The sequence below is a fragment of the Crocuta crocuta genome, unplaced genomic scaffold, assembly GCF_008692635.1.
Source record: "Crocuta crocuta isolate KB4526 unplaced genomic scaffold, BGI_CrCroc_1.0 scaffold213, whole genome shotgun sequence".
NCBI classification, from domain to species: Eukaryota; Metazoa; Chordata; class Mammalia; order Carnivora; family Hyaenidae; genus Crocuta; species Crocuta crocuta.
In genome coordinates, this window is record NW_027529442.1 from 5,309,873 (window position 1) to 5,323,510 (window position 13,638).

At 41.5% G+C, this 13,638-nt stretch overlaps 1 protein-coding gene across 3 annotated transcripts in view; it reads left to right on the plus strand.

The window, feature by feature from the left end:
- Positions 1-13,638, plus strand: part of LOC144228446 (uncharacterized) — a 402,465-nt gene that overhangs the window by 168,817 nt on the left and 220,010 nt on the right. For all 3 annotated transcript variants that reach the window (XR_013334198.1, XM_077760264.1, XM_077760263.1), the window contains exon 2: positions 330-464. Coding sequence is in view for 2 of the 3 variants with exons in the window: in XM_077760264.1 (XP_077616390.1) it covers positions 330-464 (135 nt within the window). In the remaining variant the exon portion in view is untranslated. The remainder of the gene's footprint in view (positions 1-329; positions 465-13,638) is intronic.

The window sequence follows — 13,638 nt, forward strand, 5'->3', positions numbered from 1 at the left end:
CGTTTTTTCACCTGCAAGTTAAAAATGAGATCCCTATACAATTAAGAAGCTGGAGTGGGACTTTATACTGGCACCTGGAGAGTTGTGGACCAAGTTCAAAATTATGACAAAGTGTGGAATTCAAAGGAGAGCAAAAAGATGTCACTCAGAACGCATAAAATGCCCAGATAACTGCTTCCGTGTGACACACATACAAGGCATATGTAACTACCTGGGGTTTTGCAGTTTTTAGAAAATACTGGACATCAAATATCATTTTCCGCAATAACACAATTCTGTATCAGCAGTTGTATTTACTCGTTCATTTATTTGTTTCTTCTTTCATTCAGTCCAGGACTACTGTGTTGCCTACCACCAGGCAGCATCACTGATATGGCAGTCGGTGTGGATGGTGCTCCTGGAGCTGGGCAGTGCACAGCCTGTACAACTGCATCCTGGGGCCCCGATTCAACAATACATACCAGGTGAGTATGTGCCAGGCACTGTGCCGGGCACTGAGAGCAGAGTGGTAAGCAAGACAGATTTGGATCTTGCCCTCATAGAGCTTTATTTAAATGAAGTAAAAAAGTAACCACAAAAACCAATCACATGCAGGTTGAGATAAGTCCTCTGAAGTATAGGAACAGGATAAGATACGGACCTCTCACAAGGTGATCTAGGCTGGCAGGTAGAAATTCTGAGGAAGCAACATTGAAGGGGAGCCTGAAAGATAAGGATGTTCGTGGATGTGAAAACTGAGATAGAGAAGATCAGGAAGCAGTATGAGATAGCCCAAGAATTGAACCAGACTAGTGTAGATGAGGTGCAGATGTGGGAGCAGAAGGAGATAGGGGTGGAGAAGCAGATAGGAGACAGACTTCATAGAGCTTTGAAGGGAGTGTTGAGGATTTTTATCTTCATCCTAGGAAATGTCAGAAGAGGGACACCTGGGTGGCTCGGTTGGTTAAGCATCCGACTTCGTCTCAGGTCATGATCTCATGGTTTGCGGGTTTAGGCCCCATGTAGGGCTCTGTGTTGATAGGTCAGAGCCTGGAGCCTGCTTCAGATTCTGTGCCTTCCCCCCATCCCCTGCCTTTCTCTCACTCGCACTGTCTCGCTCTCTCTCAAAAATATACACTAAAAAAAAATTTTTAAATATTGGAAGACACTAGGTGTCCTATGCAGAAGAATGACCTTTAGCAAGATCATGCTTCCTCTTTATGGAGAAGATATCTGACACAGACAAGAATACATATGGCTGAGAATATGGAGGCTCTTTCAGTAACACAAATAAGAAATGATAGTGGCTTGTCCAGGGTAATGTCAAAGAAGATGGGTAGAAGTGGACAGATCAAAGTGATTTCCAAATAAAGTATCTTCACCAAATCACACTCTGCTATTTGCTAGCCAGTACCACTGAATGATTTTGACCTTTGAGAACTCTAATACAACATTAAATATCAACTCTTGTGAGTGACTCTGGGAGAGGCAGAATTATTTGATGTTAACATCAAAGACCATTGCAATCAAGTGTGGGGTTTGCCTATTAATATGCCATGTAGCCAATAAAATAGTCATTCCCCTTTTATTTACTAGAAGCCTATTTGACAGCCTAAAATTTAATCCCTCTTTCCTCTTCTGTAACATGTAGTACCGACTCATTTGGGATTGCAGTGAAAATTCAAAGAAGACAATACATAACTAAAGTATTTAGTACAACGACTGCTGTACCATAATTATTGTTAGCTATTCTTTATTACTGCTATTAGTCATACATATGTTACAGGTTTACAGTAAGAATCACATCCTTTTTCCTCTAATTTTGAGAACCAAAATTTGAGAAAATAGGTACAGGAGTTAAACCAAGAAAGATGAAAGTATTAATTTTCATAATGATATTGCTAACTGGAAGAACATGGATTGGATTTTCTGTCCACCTCTACCAAATCTAGTAATTGGCGTAGCTAAGCCCAGGAAACATCGAAAATGCTCTGCCAGAGACAGAGAGGTCTGGACTCTGTCCTGTCCCACGTAGGCTTACATCATGGCAGAGCAGAGCCGACTCCTCGGTGAGTCAGAGAGCAGAGAGGGTGAGAGCTTGGAATATGAAGTTGGACATACGAGTGGACCTGGCCATGCCCTTCATTAGCCAAGATGCACCAGTCTCTCAATGTTTCTATGACAGTCTTGTGATCTTTAAGCAGCAGATGGTAATAGTACCATCTCCTGGGACTGTCATGAGGGTTGAATAGATGAAAGTGCTGCTGTCTGGCACATAGAAACTCCAGTCATATATGTCTGTCACTATCAGTATTGGAAAAAAGAATGCAGGATACAGAAAGCATGGCACCCCCATATTTCTCCTGCCCTTCCCATCAAAGAGGTTACTTTCCTTCCCAAGAAGAAGAACAAGTGAGGAGTAAATACTTCTGAAAGAGAAGTCGTGGTCCCATGCATTTTCTTTTCTATACTAGACACTAAGCAGAAGGGAGTAGGGTTTACCTCCCATATATTTTGTCACTTGCCAGGGGTTTGAATTTATCCTATCCATGCAGGTCCCTGTCTCCACCTGGAGAGAAGGGGCTTTGTCACATTCAATAACTATTCCCATATAATAGGGTCATGCACTGTGCTTTGCATCCAGCCGGCACTCAATCAATGCATGATGCATTCAAACATAAGTATCTTTCTCTGAGAGATTTTGTTCCTAATACACGACATTGTGAAGGGCTAATGTCTCGTGGCAAAATACAGGAAGTGTGAGGTTCCTGCTTGTTTGCTCCCTTTTTCAAAATAATCTAGCCTTCTGGATCCTGATTTTCAGGACCACCTTGAAACTAGAGGATATCTGACACTGACAGAAATTATTAGCACAGGGCAAATGCTTTTTACATTTGATGTCTTCATGTCTGCTTTTTTTCCTCTGATCTAGACTTATATGTCCAAAGCAGAAACTTATATGTCCAAAGCAGAAACAAAGAATTAGAAACAAGTTTACTATAAGATGAACACCTTGATTTATTTGCTCCCTCCATTTGTACGCTCATATATCAGGTTTAGCTAAATATACATATAGAGGAAGGATTAAGTTAAATATGGAATAGCAACTGGGGCGTCTGGGTGGCTCACTTGGTAAACACTTCACTCTGGATTTCAGCTCAGGTCTTGATCTCATGGTTTGTGGGATCGAGCCCCACATCAGGCCCCACACTGAGAGTGTGGAACCTGCTTGGCATTCTCTTTCTCTCTCTCCCTCCCTCTGCACATCCCACCCCCACCCATTCTCTCTCTCTCTCAAAAATAAATAAATAAAACATTAAAAAATATGGTATCGCAACTAGGCAATATATTGTGAGGCCAGTAAATATGAAGATTGTGTAGCTATGTAGACAACATCCACAAAATAATAGTAAAGTAGGGCACCAAACTGAAGATATACTTTCAATCTAATATAAGAAATACATTTCCTTTGTTGTACTAGCTACTATCTGCAATTATTTGCTCGGTGTTTATTACCTGCCTCTCCCAGTTGAAATGTATGTTCAATGGGACTTTGTCTATTTTGTTTGTCTAGATAATTCCATGGCCTTGTGGCAGGGTTTGGTAAACTGTGGCCTACTGGCCAAATCTGACACACTGCTTGTTTTGTAAATAAAGCTTTACTGGAACACCACCAACCATCTTTGTTTACATATTGTCTATGGCTGTCTTTGCTCCACAATGGCCGACCTGAGCAGTGGTAATAGAGCCTGGGTGGCCCTGGAAATCTAAACTTTTTACTACATGGCCCATCATGGAAAAATGTTTGCTGATCCCTGGCCTAAGCCACTGATTGACACACGTTAGTGCTTAATAATGCTTATAGAATAAATGAGTGAATGAATAAATTAATACATGTAAATAAAGAGTGGAAGAAAATGCTGATAAAGAAAAACAGGTATGCAAAGGATAAAACCATGCTTGAAATCTTATCTTTTGAAATCCTCAACTGTTTGTTTAGCAATGTCATTCTTTAAACAGAGGTAGGAAGGAGCAAAATTTTGAAAGTAATACTACCATCTTTGTAGATCACTGAGAATATAGTTTTGAGGGCTGTGGTTCAAGAATCGCTGCAATTCTAGATTATTGGGTTATTCACTCATGTTTTCATTTTTAGTTCAAAAGCAAAGCACCCTCATTACTAATTATCCTTCTAATTGTGAGTTAACAGTGGGGAAAGCCATTCCATGGGGATTACTCGAGGGGCTCTGCCACAGCAGACCGTGTGGGTTGTTCAAACATGAATGGAACAGACCCGACTTGTGTAGTAATGTAAATAATATTTACCAAACTGGTCATTCATCAGAGTTAAATTGATCCAAGGCCCCATGAGGCTTGGTTATCTCAGTCTGTACTCCAGACATAACATTTACCTGATAACTCATGGAGTCCCCAGGCCAGCCCTGCCCTCCTTAGCGGGGTTCTTCTTATATTGGCCTTCAAAAGGAGTCTTCTTTGTTTAAAACTCAATCTGTTGACCGAGAAAAGGGCAGTCAGCATATACCTTTTTAAAAGATCAAGAGACGAAAATAGGACAAGAGACATTTTTTTTGTTTCACACGATGATGAAAATTAGTCTCGCTCACTGCCTCCATCCATCTCCATGCTCCTGTGAATCTGGCTAGCACTTTGATAACTATTTGCTCATTTGCTTAATACTCCTTTAGGGGCCTATCCAACTAGTAGTGCAAGCCAAAAGAGGAAAAGCAATCTATTCACCAAAAGGCTGCATTTGTAAAAGACATTCTGCATACTCCATTTCACAAAGAAACAATGGTACTATAAGCTCTGGGACATTAATTTTTCATAGGCAAAATATTCATCTTTAATGCACATGGCCATAGGTTCAAAAAGTAATGTTCAGCTTGTGTATGTTGGCTGGAGTAATGCTGTTCAAGATTTCCTCCTGGCTCCCTGTTGCACAGGAGTTTTATCCCACTGTGTTCAGTGTTTACCTTTGCATTTCAGAGGCCTGGAATCAAATGTAATTGAGGTTGCATGCTGGATTTTGGTAGTGGCATGTGTTCATGTGAATTTACCTGCATTTACAGCCTTAATTAACAGTAGTGGCAATTTTTCTAAAACAACCCAACAACAAGGTGCAAATTATTTGACCCCCTTTAGCAAAAAGTCAGCAAGAGATCACAATGGCCCAGAAAGAGGCTCGGATACCCGAGTGACCTCATTAAATATGGCTGTCCCATCCCTCCTAGAGCTCCTATTTATATTTAATCATTAAAATGGCTAGGTTAAGCAGAATCCAATTATGATGAAGGCACACTTGCCTCTTTGGAAGAGAAAATGGAAATGCTTCTTAAGCTTGGGGTGATACAGCTCTTTGTCCAGGTTCACTTCAGAATTGACCTTGCTTGAATGGAGAGGGGAAATGTCTTCGGCTGAACAGAAAAGGCAGCAGCCCCAATAAAATAGTGGTGATGTATGTAGACACACAGAATGAAGACACCAAGCGGGACTGAATGCCAAAGGCATGCAAAAAATCACACTGACAGGTATGGAGCAGGGATGCTATTTGTGAATCTGCTTTATAAAATACATATTTACTTAGGCCACTAACATATCTTTCTCCACAATTTCAAGTGTAGGATATCCCATAAGCCTCTTTTTGCTCTATATCCAAAGCTACAGGAAGTCCGCCAGCCATGTACTCTGCTTTTATTAGGTTGAGTATATCCAGATGATTTTAATAAAGTTTTAAAAGGGCATTAGTTTCCTGCTATTTCAATGAAAACCACTTGCAAGATGAATTTAAAGCAATAGATCTATTGCTTGTCAACACATGCCCCTTTTATGCAAATATGCTACTCTTCTGTAATAGCCAACAAAACAATATACACACATCTTCATCAACTGCATGTGACATGGAAGAAGAAATTTGGCGTTGTAAATGTTTAAAGATGAAGAAAATGGAACGTGTGCTGGGTGCCATGGTGTGCTGTCCAGATCCCCCATATTTAGGACTGAGGTTCTTACCTCAACTGCTATAAGCTCAGAGTCAGGACACTGGGACACTGGAGTCCCTCTCTGGGAAGTGTCAGCCACATAGTGTCTTTTTTTTTTTTTAGGTTTATTTATTTTTGAAAGACAGAGAGAGAAAGAGCATGAGCAGGAGAGAGGCAGAGAGAGAGGGAGACACAGAATCTGAAGCAAGCTCCAGGCTCTGAGCTGTTGGCTTAGAGCCGGATGTGGGGCTTGAATTCATAAACCGTGAGATCATGACTTGAGCCAAAATTGGCAGCTTAACCGATTGAGCTACCCAGGTGTCCCAATAGTGTCTTAAGTCATGCCCGTTTCCTAGAGACAGCTCACAATCCAGTGTCTGGTCAATATGTGTGTTGGAGGGGAGGGCAGAAAGAGATGCATAAAGGCGTGGGCCCCTGACATCAGGTGACCCATGAGACCATTCTGTCAAGGAGCTACTGAGACCTTGCTGTGACCACATCACGGTTCAACATCTCCTTGAGCCCAGTTCTACTTCTTGCTTCCTCCCATAGGTTTAAACTTAAGAGAACTGAATGCAAATCTCCAGCTCAGAGCTAATTTCCTAGGGAACGCAACCTAAGACAGTGAAGAATATTCCTTCCCAATCTCTCTTTGATTTTATTTTTAACTTTTTATTACGGAAAGATGCAAACATACACAAAAGTCAAGAAAATAATCTAACTCACCAGCCTTATCAACATCTTGCCATTTTCCTTTCATCTAAGCCTTTAAAGCTGCCTTCTTTTCAAGTAAATCATTTTACCCGTAAATATTTTCAGTATGTATCTAACATATGAAGATTTTCGAAAAGCAATACCGCAATGCTATTCTAACATGTAAAATTAATATATAAAAATAATTCCTTAAAACCATCTAAAACCCAATCTGTGTCCAAAATCTCTCAGTTGCTTCCAATTTTTTTTCTTTTCTTTCATTTTCTTTTTTCTTTTCTGGGCACCATGATTTGTGAATTGTTATTCCCACTTGAGGATTCATGTGGGTAATCATGACTCCTCACCAACATGCCTGCCCTGACCTTCTATCTGGTTTCCTTGTCTGTACTTTACCTCCCTCTTTGGAAGCCTTTTCCGCTGCTATCAGGACAGTTTTCCTAAGGTTCAGCTCTATTAATGTTTCCCACCACAAATAGCACTATTTCTCTAAGTATGGCCTATGGAACATTAGTCTGTCAATGACTCCTTAAGAAAGGAAAAAATAAAAATAAATGGATATTCTGTGATCAAATAAATCTGGCAAACACTATGAATTTTGTTCCTTATTCAAGGCTCTGATCAGTCTTACAGTAAAAGACCTATGAAACCTTTTAATCCAGTGTTTTTCAAACCTGTTTGGTGATAGAACACTATGTAGCCCCTACTGACATCCAACAGAGACTGTGCTCTGCGGAACACCCCTTGGGAATTGCTGACTTCCTGGAATGGCATTCAAGGTCCTCTATAGTCTGACTGCAGCCACATCCTCCAAGCACTAAGTCTAGAATTTTCTTTCCACTTTTCTTCTTTGATCCTTTGGTTCCTGCCACCTTAGACACTCTTTTTGTTGAAACCTACCACATGCTTTATTATTTTTTAAAATTTTTTGGTGTTTAATTTTGAGAGAGACAGAGTGGTTTGGGGAGGGGCAGGGAGAGTGGGAGATGCAGAATCCAAAGCAAGCTCCAGGCTCAGAGCTGGCAGACATGGAGCTCGACTCATGAAAGGTTGAGGTCATGACCTGAGCCGACACTTAACCAACTGAGCCACCCAACTGAGGGGCCCAGCCCCTCCATCACATGCTTTAACTCCCAGTTTCTCTAAGAAGTCTTACACATATTTCCCAACCAGAGTCAATCTTTCCTCTCTTGGAGTTCTCAAAGTACCTGTGCAATATATGGCAGCCATGGAGGCCTCAGGCTCTGAATGATGGTTTGCAGGTTACCAAAAAAGGACTTTCTCATTTTGAAATGGGAATAAGGTAGCATTTGCGCCAAAAGAATTATGTTGTGGGTTAAACAAGAGGATGAACGTGGGTGCAATTAAATCTAAGGTATTAAAGTCAAGGATTGTATAGAATTGATCTTTGTAGTTTCTGATGAATCATGCACAGCTTTGAGTACAAGAGATCCTTATTGATGTTTGTAGAATTGTTATACCCAATGGTTGACAGAGATTCTGGGTCATGCACTACCTTCATAACATACTGATGAAATTAATTTGTGCTTTCGGAGGAGAATTCTGTGTGTTAGGCTATGATCATTCATCCTAGTTGTGCCCTTATACACTAGCTGGGCTTTGGAAGGTCACTTATCATCTCTGGAGCTCAGTCTCCATATTCATAACATTTTAAGGGATCAAGCTAAGTCAATAAGACTCTCAAAAAATTTTTTTAAATGTTTCTTTATTTTGAGAGAGAGAGAGAAGTATGCATGTGAGCAGGGGAGGGGCAGAGAGAGAGGAAGAGAGAGACTCCCAAGTAGGTTCCACACCATCAGCACAGAGCCAGATGTGGAGCTCAATCCCAAGAACCATGGATCATGATCTGAGCTGAAATCAAGAGTCAGATGCTTAACCAAATGAGCCACCCAGGAGCCCCACAAAAAATTTCTAAACTACCAAAATCTTTAAAAATTAATATTCCCACGATTTGAGAGACATTTTTTAAAGCAAACAGGGCTCACTGAAGTAATAATTAATGATGTTCCTATTTGCTTCTAATCAAAGTGATATTTTAAAAACCTGATGATTTTGCTTGCTTGTTCAGTCTTCTCACATATACATGGACAGTTTTTCCCTGGGCTTTCTTTGGTGCTGAACCATGGCACTTAGACAGAGATCATGGCCTTAGAGAAGGGACGGAGGTGATGAGCAAATATCATCTAGACAGACAAGGCAGTGAGAGAGTGGGGTAGGAACAGCGATCTGGGCAGAAAGAGCTCATATGAAGGCCCAAATGTAAGAAAGATCAGAGAAAATTTGGTACTTTAGGGAACTCTGTGTTGTGTGTGTGTGTGTGTGTGTGTGTGCGCATGCACGTGCATCAGCACAAGCACTCACGCATGTGTGAATACAGCACATATTTATACTGGGTCACAGCATAAAATTTATTTCTATCTGTGTGTTGGGGTCAAAAAAGTTTGCTCAATATGACTCCAGACTTCAGGAAGCTTTCTTACAAATGCTTACTCTGAGTCTCCATGGGAACCAGGTGGTAGACATTAAATAAAGCAGCACCAATCCATCTCTCCCACTAAAACGTGGGGTTCAAGAGAACATGGCCTGTTGCTGCTGTGTAAGAATCTAGTGACAAGTTCAAGGTGAAAGAAGACCTTCCCTCAGAAGACCAGAGATGGACGGCTTCAGAAGATGCATAGGCTTGGGATGCCTGGGTAGCTTAGTCAGTTAAGCATCTGACTTCGGCTCAGGTCATAATCTTGCAGTTTGTGAGTTTGAGCCTGGCATCAGGCTCTGTGCTGACAGCTCAGAGCCCACAGCCTGCTTCTGAGTCTGTGTCTCCCTCTGTCTCTCTGCCCCTCCCCCACTCATGTGCCCTGCTCTCTCTCTCAAAAAGAATAAAAAATAAAAAAACATTTTTAAAAAACTAGAAAAAAAAGGAGATGAATAGGCTTAATGCATCTCATGTTCGACAGGGGCAGTGCTGGGCCAATTCTGTAGTGCTGGCTATTTGTAGTCTCCTCACCTTCCCACGGTTCTGTCACTATTTGGCATAGCATCCACCAGGGGAGAGCTGGGACCTGCCATCTGTGCCGGGAACTTCAAAGATGTGTTTTGGTTTACATTCGGTTACAATGAGCTCAATGCAAATTAGTTTTATGTTGTTTTTAAAATGTGTTATTTTACTTGTTTTTGGAAGGGGGAGGGTCAGGGGAGGGAACTGGGACTGGCCATGGCTTAACATCGTGTTGCCCTAACTGGAAAAAAAAAGAAGGGGAGGAGAAGGTGAAGAAGAAGAAGGAGAAGGAGAAGATCAACAGTTGTTAGTTTTGATTCATTGTTTTCTGTGGGAATCTAGTTTTTACTATTTTCCAACATCTATTTGGATCCACATTTTTCTTGGTAGGGGAAAATGCTAAATTTCCATTTAGATAGATGCACTTTAACAGTGGCAACTTGCCATACGTTCTTCCTTTCTTTCCTTATTTTTTTTTTTTTTTCCAAAATAGCACAAACACTTCCTCGAGCTTCAGGCTGACCTGAACTTTATTGAATGGTCCTTCAAAGGTCAACTGAAAGGCACTATTTCTCACGGAGGAGAAGGCTCTCAATCAGAGCTTGGAGTGAACCAGATGAGACATTACAGTCAATTTCAATTCCCTTTCTACTGATTTTGCTTAAAAGAAGTCAAGCTGAAGAGAAGTGTTGTGAATTGCCCAGGCTCGCTGGTTCCCGAGCTAGACCTAAGACCGAGCTCGGGAAAGCCAGACAAGGCTCTTACCATTTGGCTTCACTGCCTCTTCAAATGCTTGGCAATAGCTTCTTTAGGATGCAAGTTGCATGGAAAACACTAGCCATGATAATCAGGTAAAACTCACCATACATCACCTTACTTGCAAGAGAGTTTCAAAAGTAACTGGTGTTGTAGAATTAGAGATTTTATTTATTGGTTAATTAGGTTTATTTTTATAGTAGCAGTCTCCAGAGAAAACTGTGAGTTTGTTAAGGGTATTTACTGTGGTAAAGAATAAGATAGAATGAAAGTCCTTAAGAATAGTCAAGGTTTCTGATACTTAGAATTTTTTCCGTTAGAATTATAATTATTGGAAGTGTATAAATTATAATCAGAGGAATTATACAAATCACCTGCTGGCAGTTGGAACTGAGGAAGGAAAATCTCTAATAATTTAGACCAGAGTTTCATAACCTCAGCACTATTAACAGTTTGGACCAGACAATTTCTTATCATGGGGGGCTCACCGATGATTACAAGATTTTCAGCAGGATTCCTGGCCCCTGCCTCATAGATGCCAGTAACACACCCCTGATATAACAACCAAAATTGTCTCCAGACCTTGACAAACGCCCCTTGTGCGGGGTGGGGATGAGACTACTCTCACTTGAGAATCACTAATTTAGACAAAGATGGATGTTTAAAATTTAAGGGTCTAATTCATTTCATAAAAGAATGAGAAAGGCAGAGAGAATAGGAGAGAGAGAGATATTATAGATGCAATACTTTATAAAACATCAAAGCATATGTTATTTAAATGATACTAGGTAACCTCACAGTTCATCTCTGCATGTTGTCACCATCAAGAATGTCACAAGCCTGACATCCCAAAATCAATAAAAAAATGTAGCTTGTCACCAAAGTCCCCCTAAGAGATGGAGGGAAAGCAGATGCAGGTCATGGCTGAGACTTCGTTAAAGCTTTCTTCAACCACATGTTACTTCTCTTATCAGAGCAGGTGCTCTGTCACAATTTCTCTACTTCCCTCTCAAACTCCACCCCAAACTCCAGCTCTTGCTGGCTTTCCCGTCTCGTCTGCTGCCCCCACTAGAGTATCCACTGACTCCATCCTTCCAAATGGGGTTCTCTACATTTCTGGTCTAGATCCACAGGTCCTCTTACCATGTGGCTGTTACCTCTTGCCTAGACCCACACTACAAAAGGCTTGGAGCCCAGGCAAATACTTAATCTTCCTTGGAATGTTCTGAGGCGAGCGAAGGTTTTAAAGTTTTATACAAGACTGTTTTTATCTCAGTCATACTACAAAGAAGAAAATAAGCAGCCATTCTAGGATTCACAAACAAATCTAGTGGATGTCTAGGTAGGTGGTTTTGACAGCTGGAGTTATAAGAAGGAGAGAATCAAGGGGGGAAATACATAGTTTGTCCTCCCCAGTCATGGAGGGAAACTAAGACGACTTGACCTTTCTTTCTGCATCCTTTATTCCACGGAATTACGAGGCTGACTTCAGGATGTTTCCAGGTATTTTTTAAGTTTACTTTTTTTTCTTTTTTTAAAGAGAGAGACAGCATGAGCAGGGGAGGGTCAAAGAGAGGGAGACACAGAATCAGAAGTAGGTTCCAGGCTCTGAGCTGGCTGTCAGCACGGAGCCCAACGCGGGGCTCGAACCCATGAACCGTGAGAGCATGACCTGAACCGAAGTCGGACGCTTAACCGACTGAGCCACCCAGGTGCCCCTTTAAAATTTACTTTTATTTACTTTGAGAGAGAGAGTGAGAGAGAGAGAGCAAACAAGAGGAGGGTCAGAGAGAGAGGAGGAGAAAGAATCCCAAGCAGGCAGAGCTTGAACCCATGAACTCTGATATCATGACCTCAGTCGAAATCAAGAGTTAGACACAACTGACTGAGCCACCCGGGTGCCCCAGAATGTGCCATAGTGTATGCATTTGCAAGACAGTAATACTTAACTTTCATTACAATTATTAACATAGGTAATATTAGTATTTCCAATTGACTGGAGAGGCAGTGGGTCTCGTCGTGATTATGTAAGTGACCCAGGGCTACATAGCTATAAAGTTTTCACTTGTAACTGCAAGAAAAATTCCTGAGCTCAAGAATCTCTAGCTTCATGTCTTCCTTTGCCATGTGTCTGTCTTTCAACCCAGGCTATGGAAGGTGGCCAGGTGCCACTGCCACCTATCCTTCAACAAAGCTGTGTGGACAGCCAGAGGAGGGCTGGGCAGATGGGCAATGGGAGACACTTTGCCCATGATTTCGATCGTAAGAACATATCCAACACGTTAGCCATATCTCTGTATGTTAGCCATGCCTGTGCTGGTCTTGTCGGAAGTGTTTTGTGATCCTGTTACTCAAAATCAACTCCACACGCCTATAGCATCAATGTCACCTGGAGGCTTGTGAGAAATGCAGCGTCTCGCGCCACACTCCAGATGCAGTGAATAGTGTCCCAGGGAATTTGAATACAGCGTCCTCAGGATGCTGGAATGTGGTCCCAGTACAAAATTTCCATGGTCCAGTGGTTTCTCAAACTTGTGCCTACATCCAGTTCACTTGGAGAGGCTGAGAAAATACAAATTGCTGGGCCTCCCCTGGCCCTGGGTTTCGGGTTTGATAGCTATGGGGTGGAGCCCAAGAATCTGCATTTCTGACAAGTTCCCAGGTAGCCTGGGGAGAACAGTTTGTGAACCAGTGTTACAGTCAAATACATTGAGAAGCTGCTAAAGGTTAAACCAAATTAAACCGGTGGCTAACAGGTCTCAGAGCTGTTACTGGGCTAAGACTTGGTTTCCCAAACTCCTGGCTCATTAAAACTATCTGGGGGGTGGGGGAGGGGAGGGTGGTGGTGGGAAAGAAAACACCCTTATAGATAGTGTTCCACAAAATGAACTTTGGGAACCACTGCTCTATAAACAATAAAGTCTACCAATTTTGACCCCCCAAAATGCTGAATGTAGTAAAATGACCACGACCGCTTCGGTTGAGCAAAGGGTAGCCTTGGCTTTGGTAGTATCAGCACAGCTGTTGTGTCTTGTAGCAAATGAAAAGCACATTTCTCCAAGGGATTTCTACAGACTGAAAATAAATGACAAATTACTGAGATTCGCATAACATAGACCGAGAATTAAAAAGAAACCAAAAAAAAAAAAAAAAAAAAAAACACACAAAAACAATTAA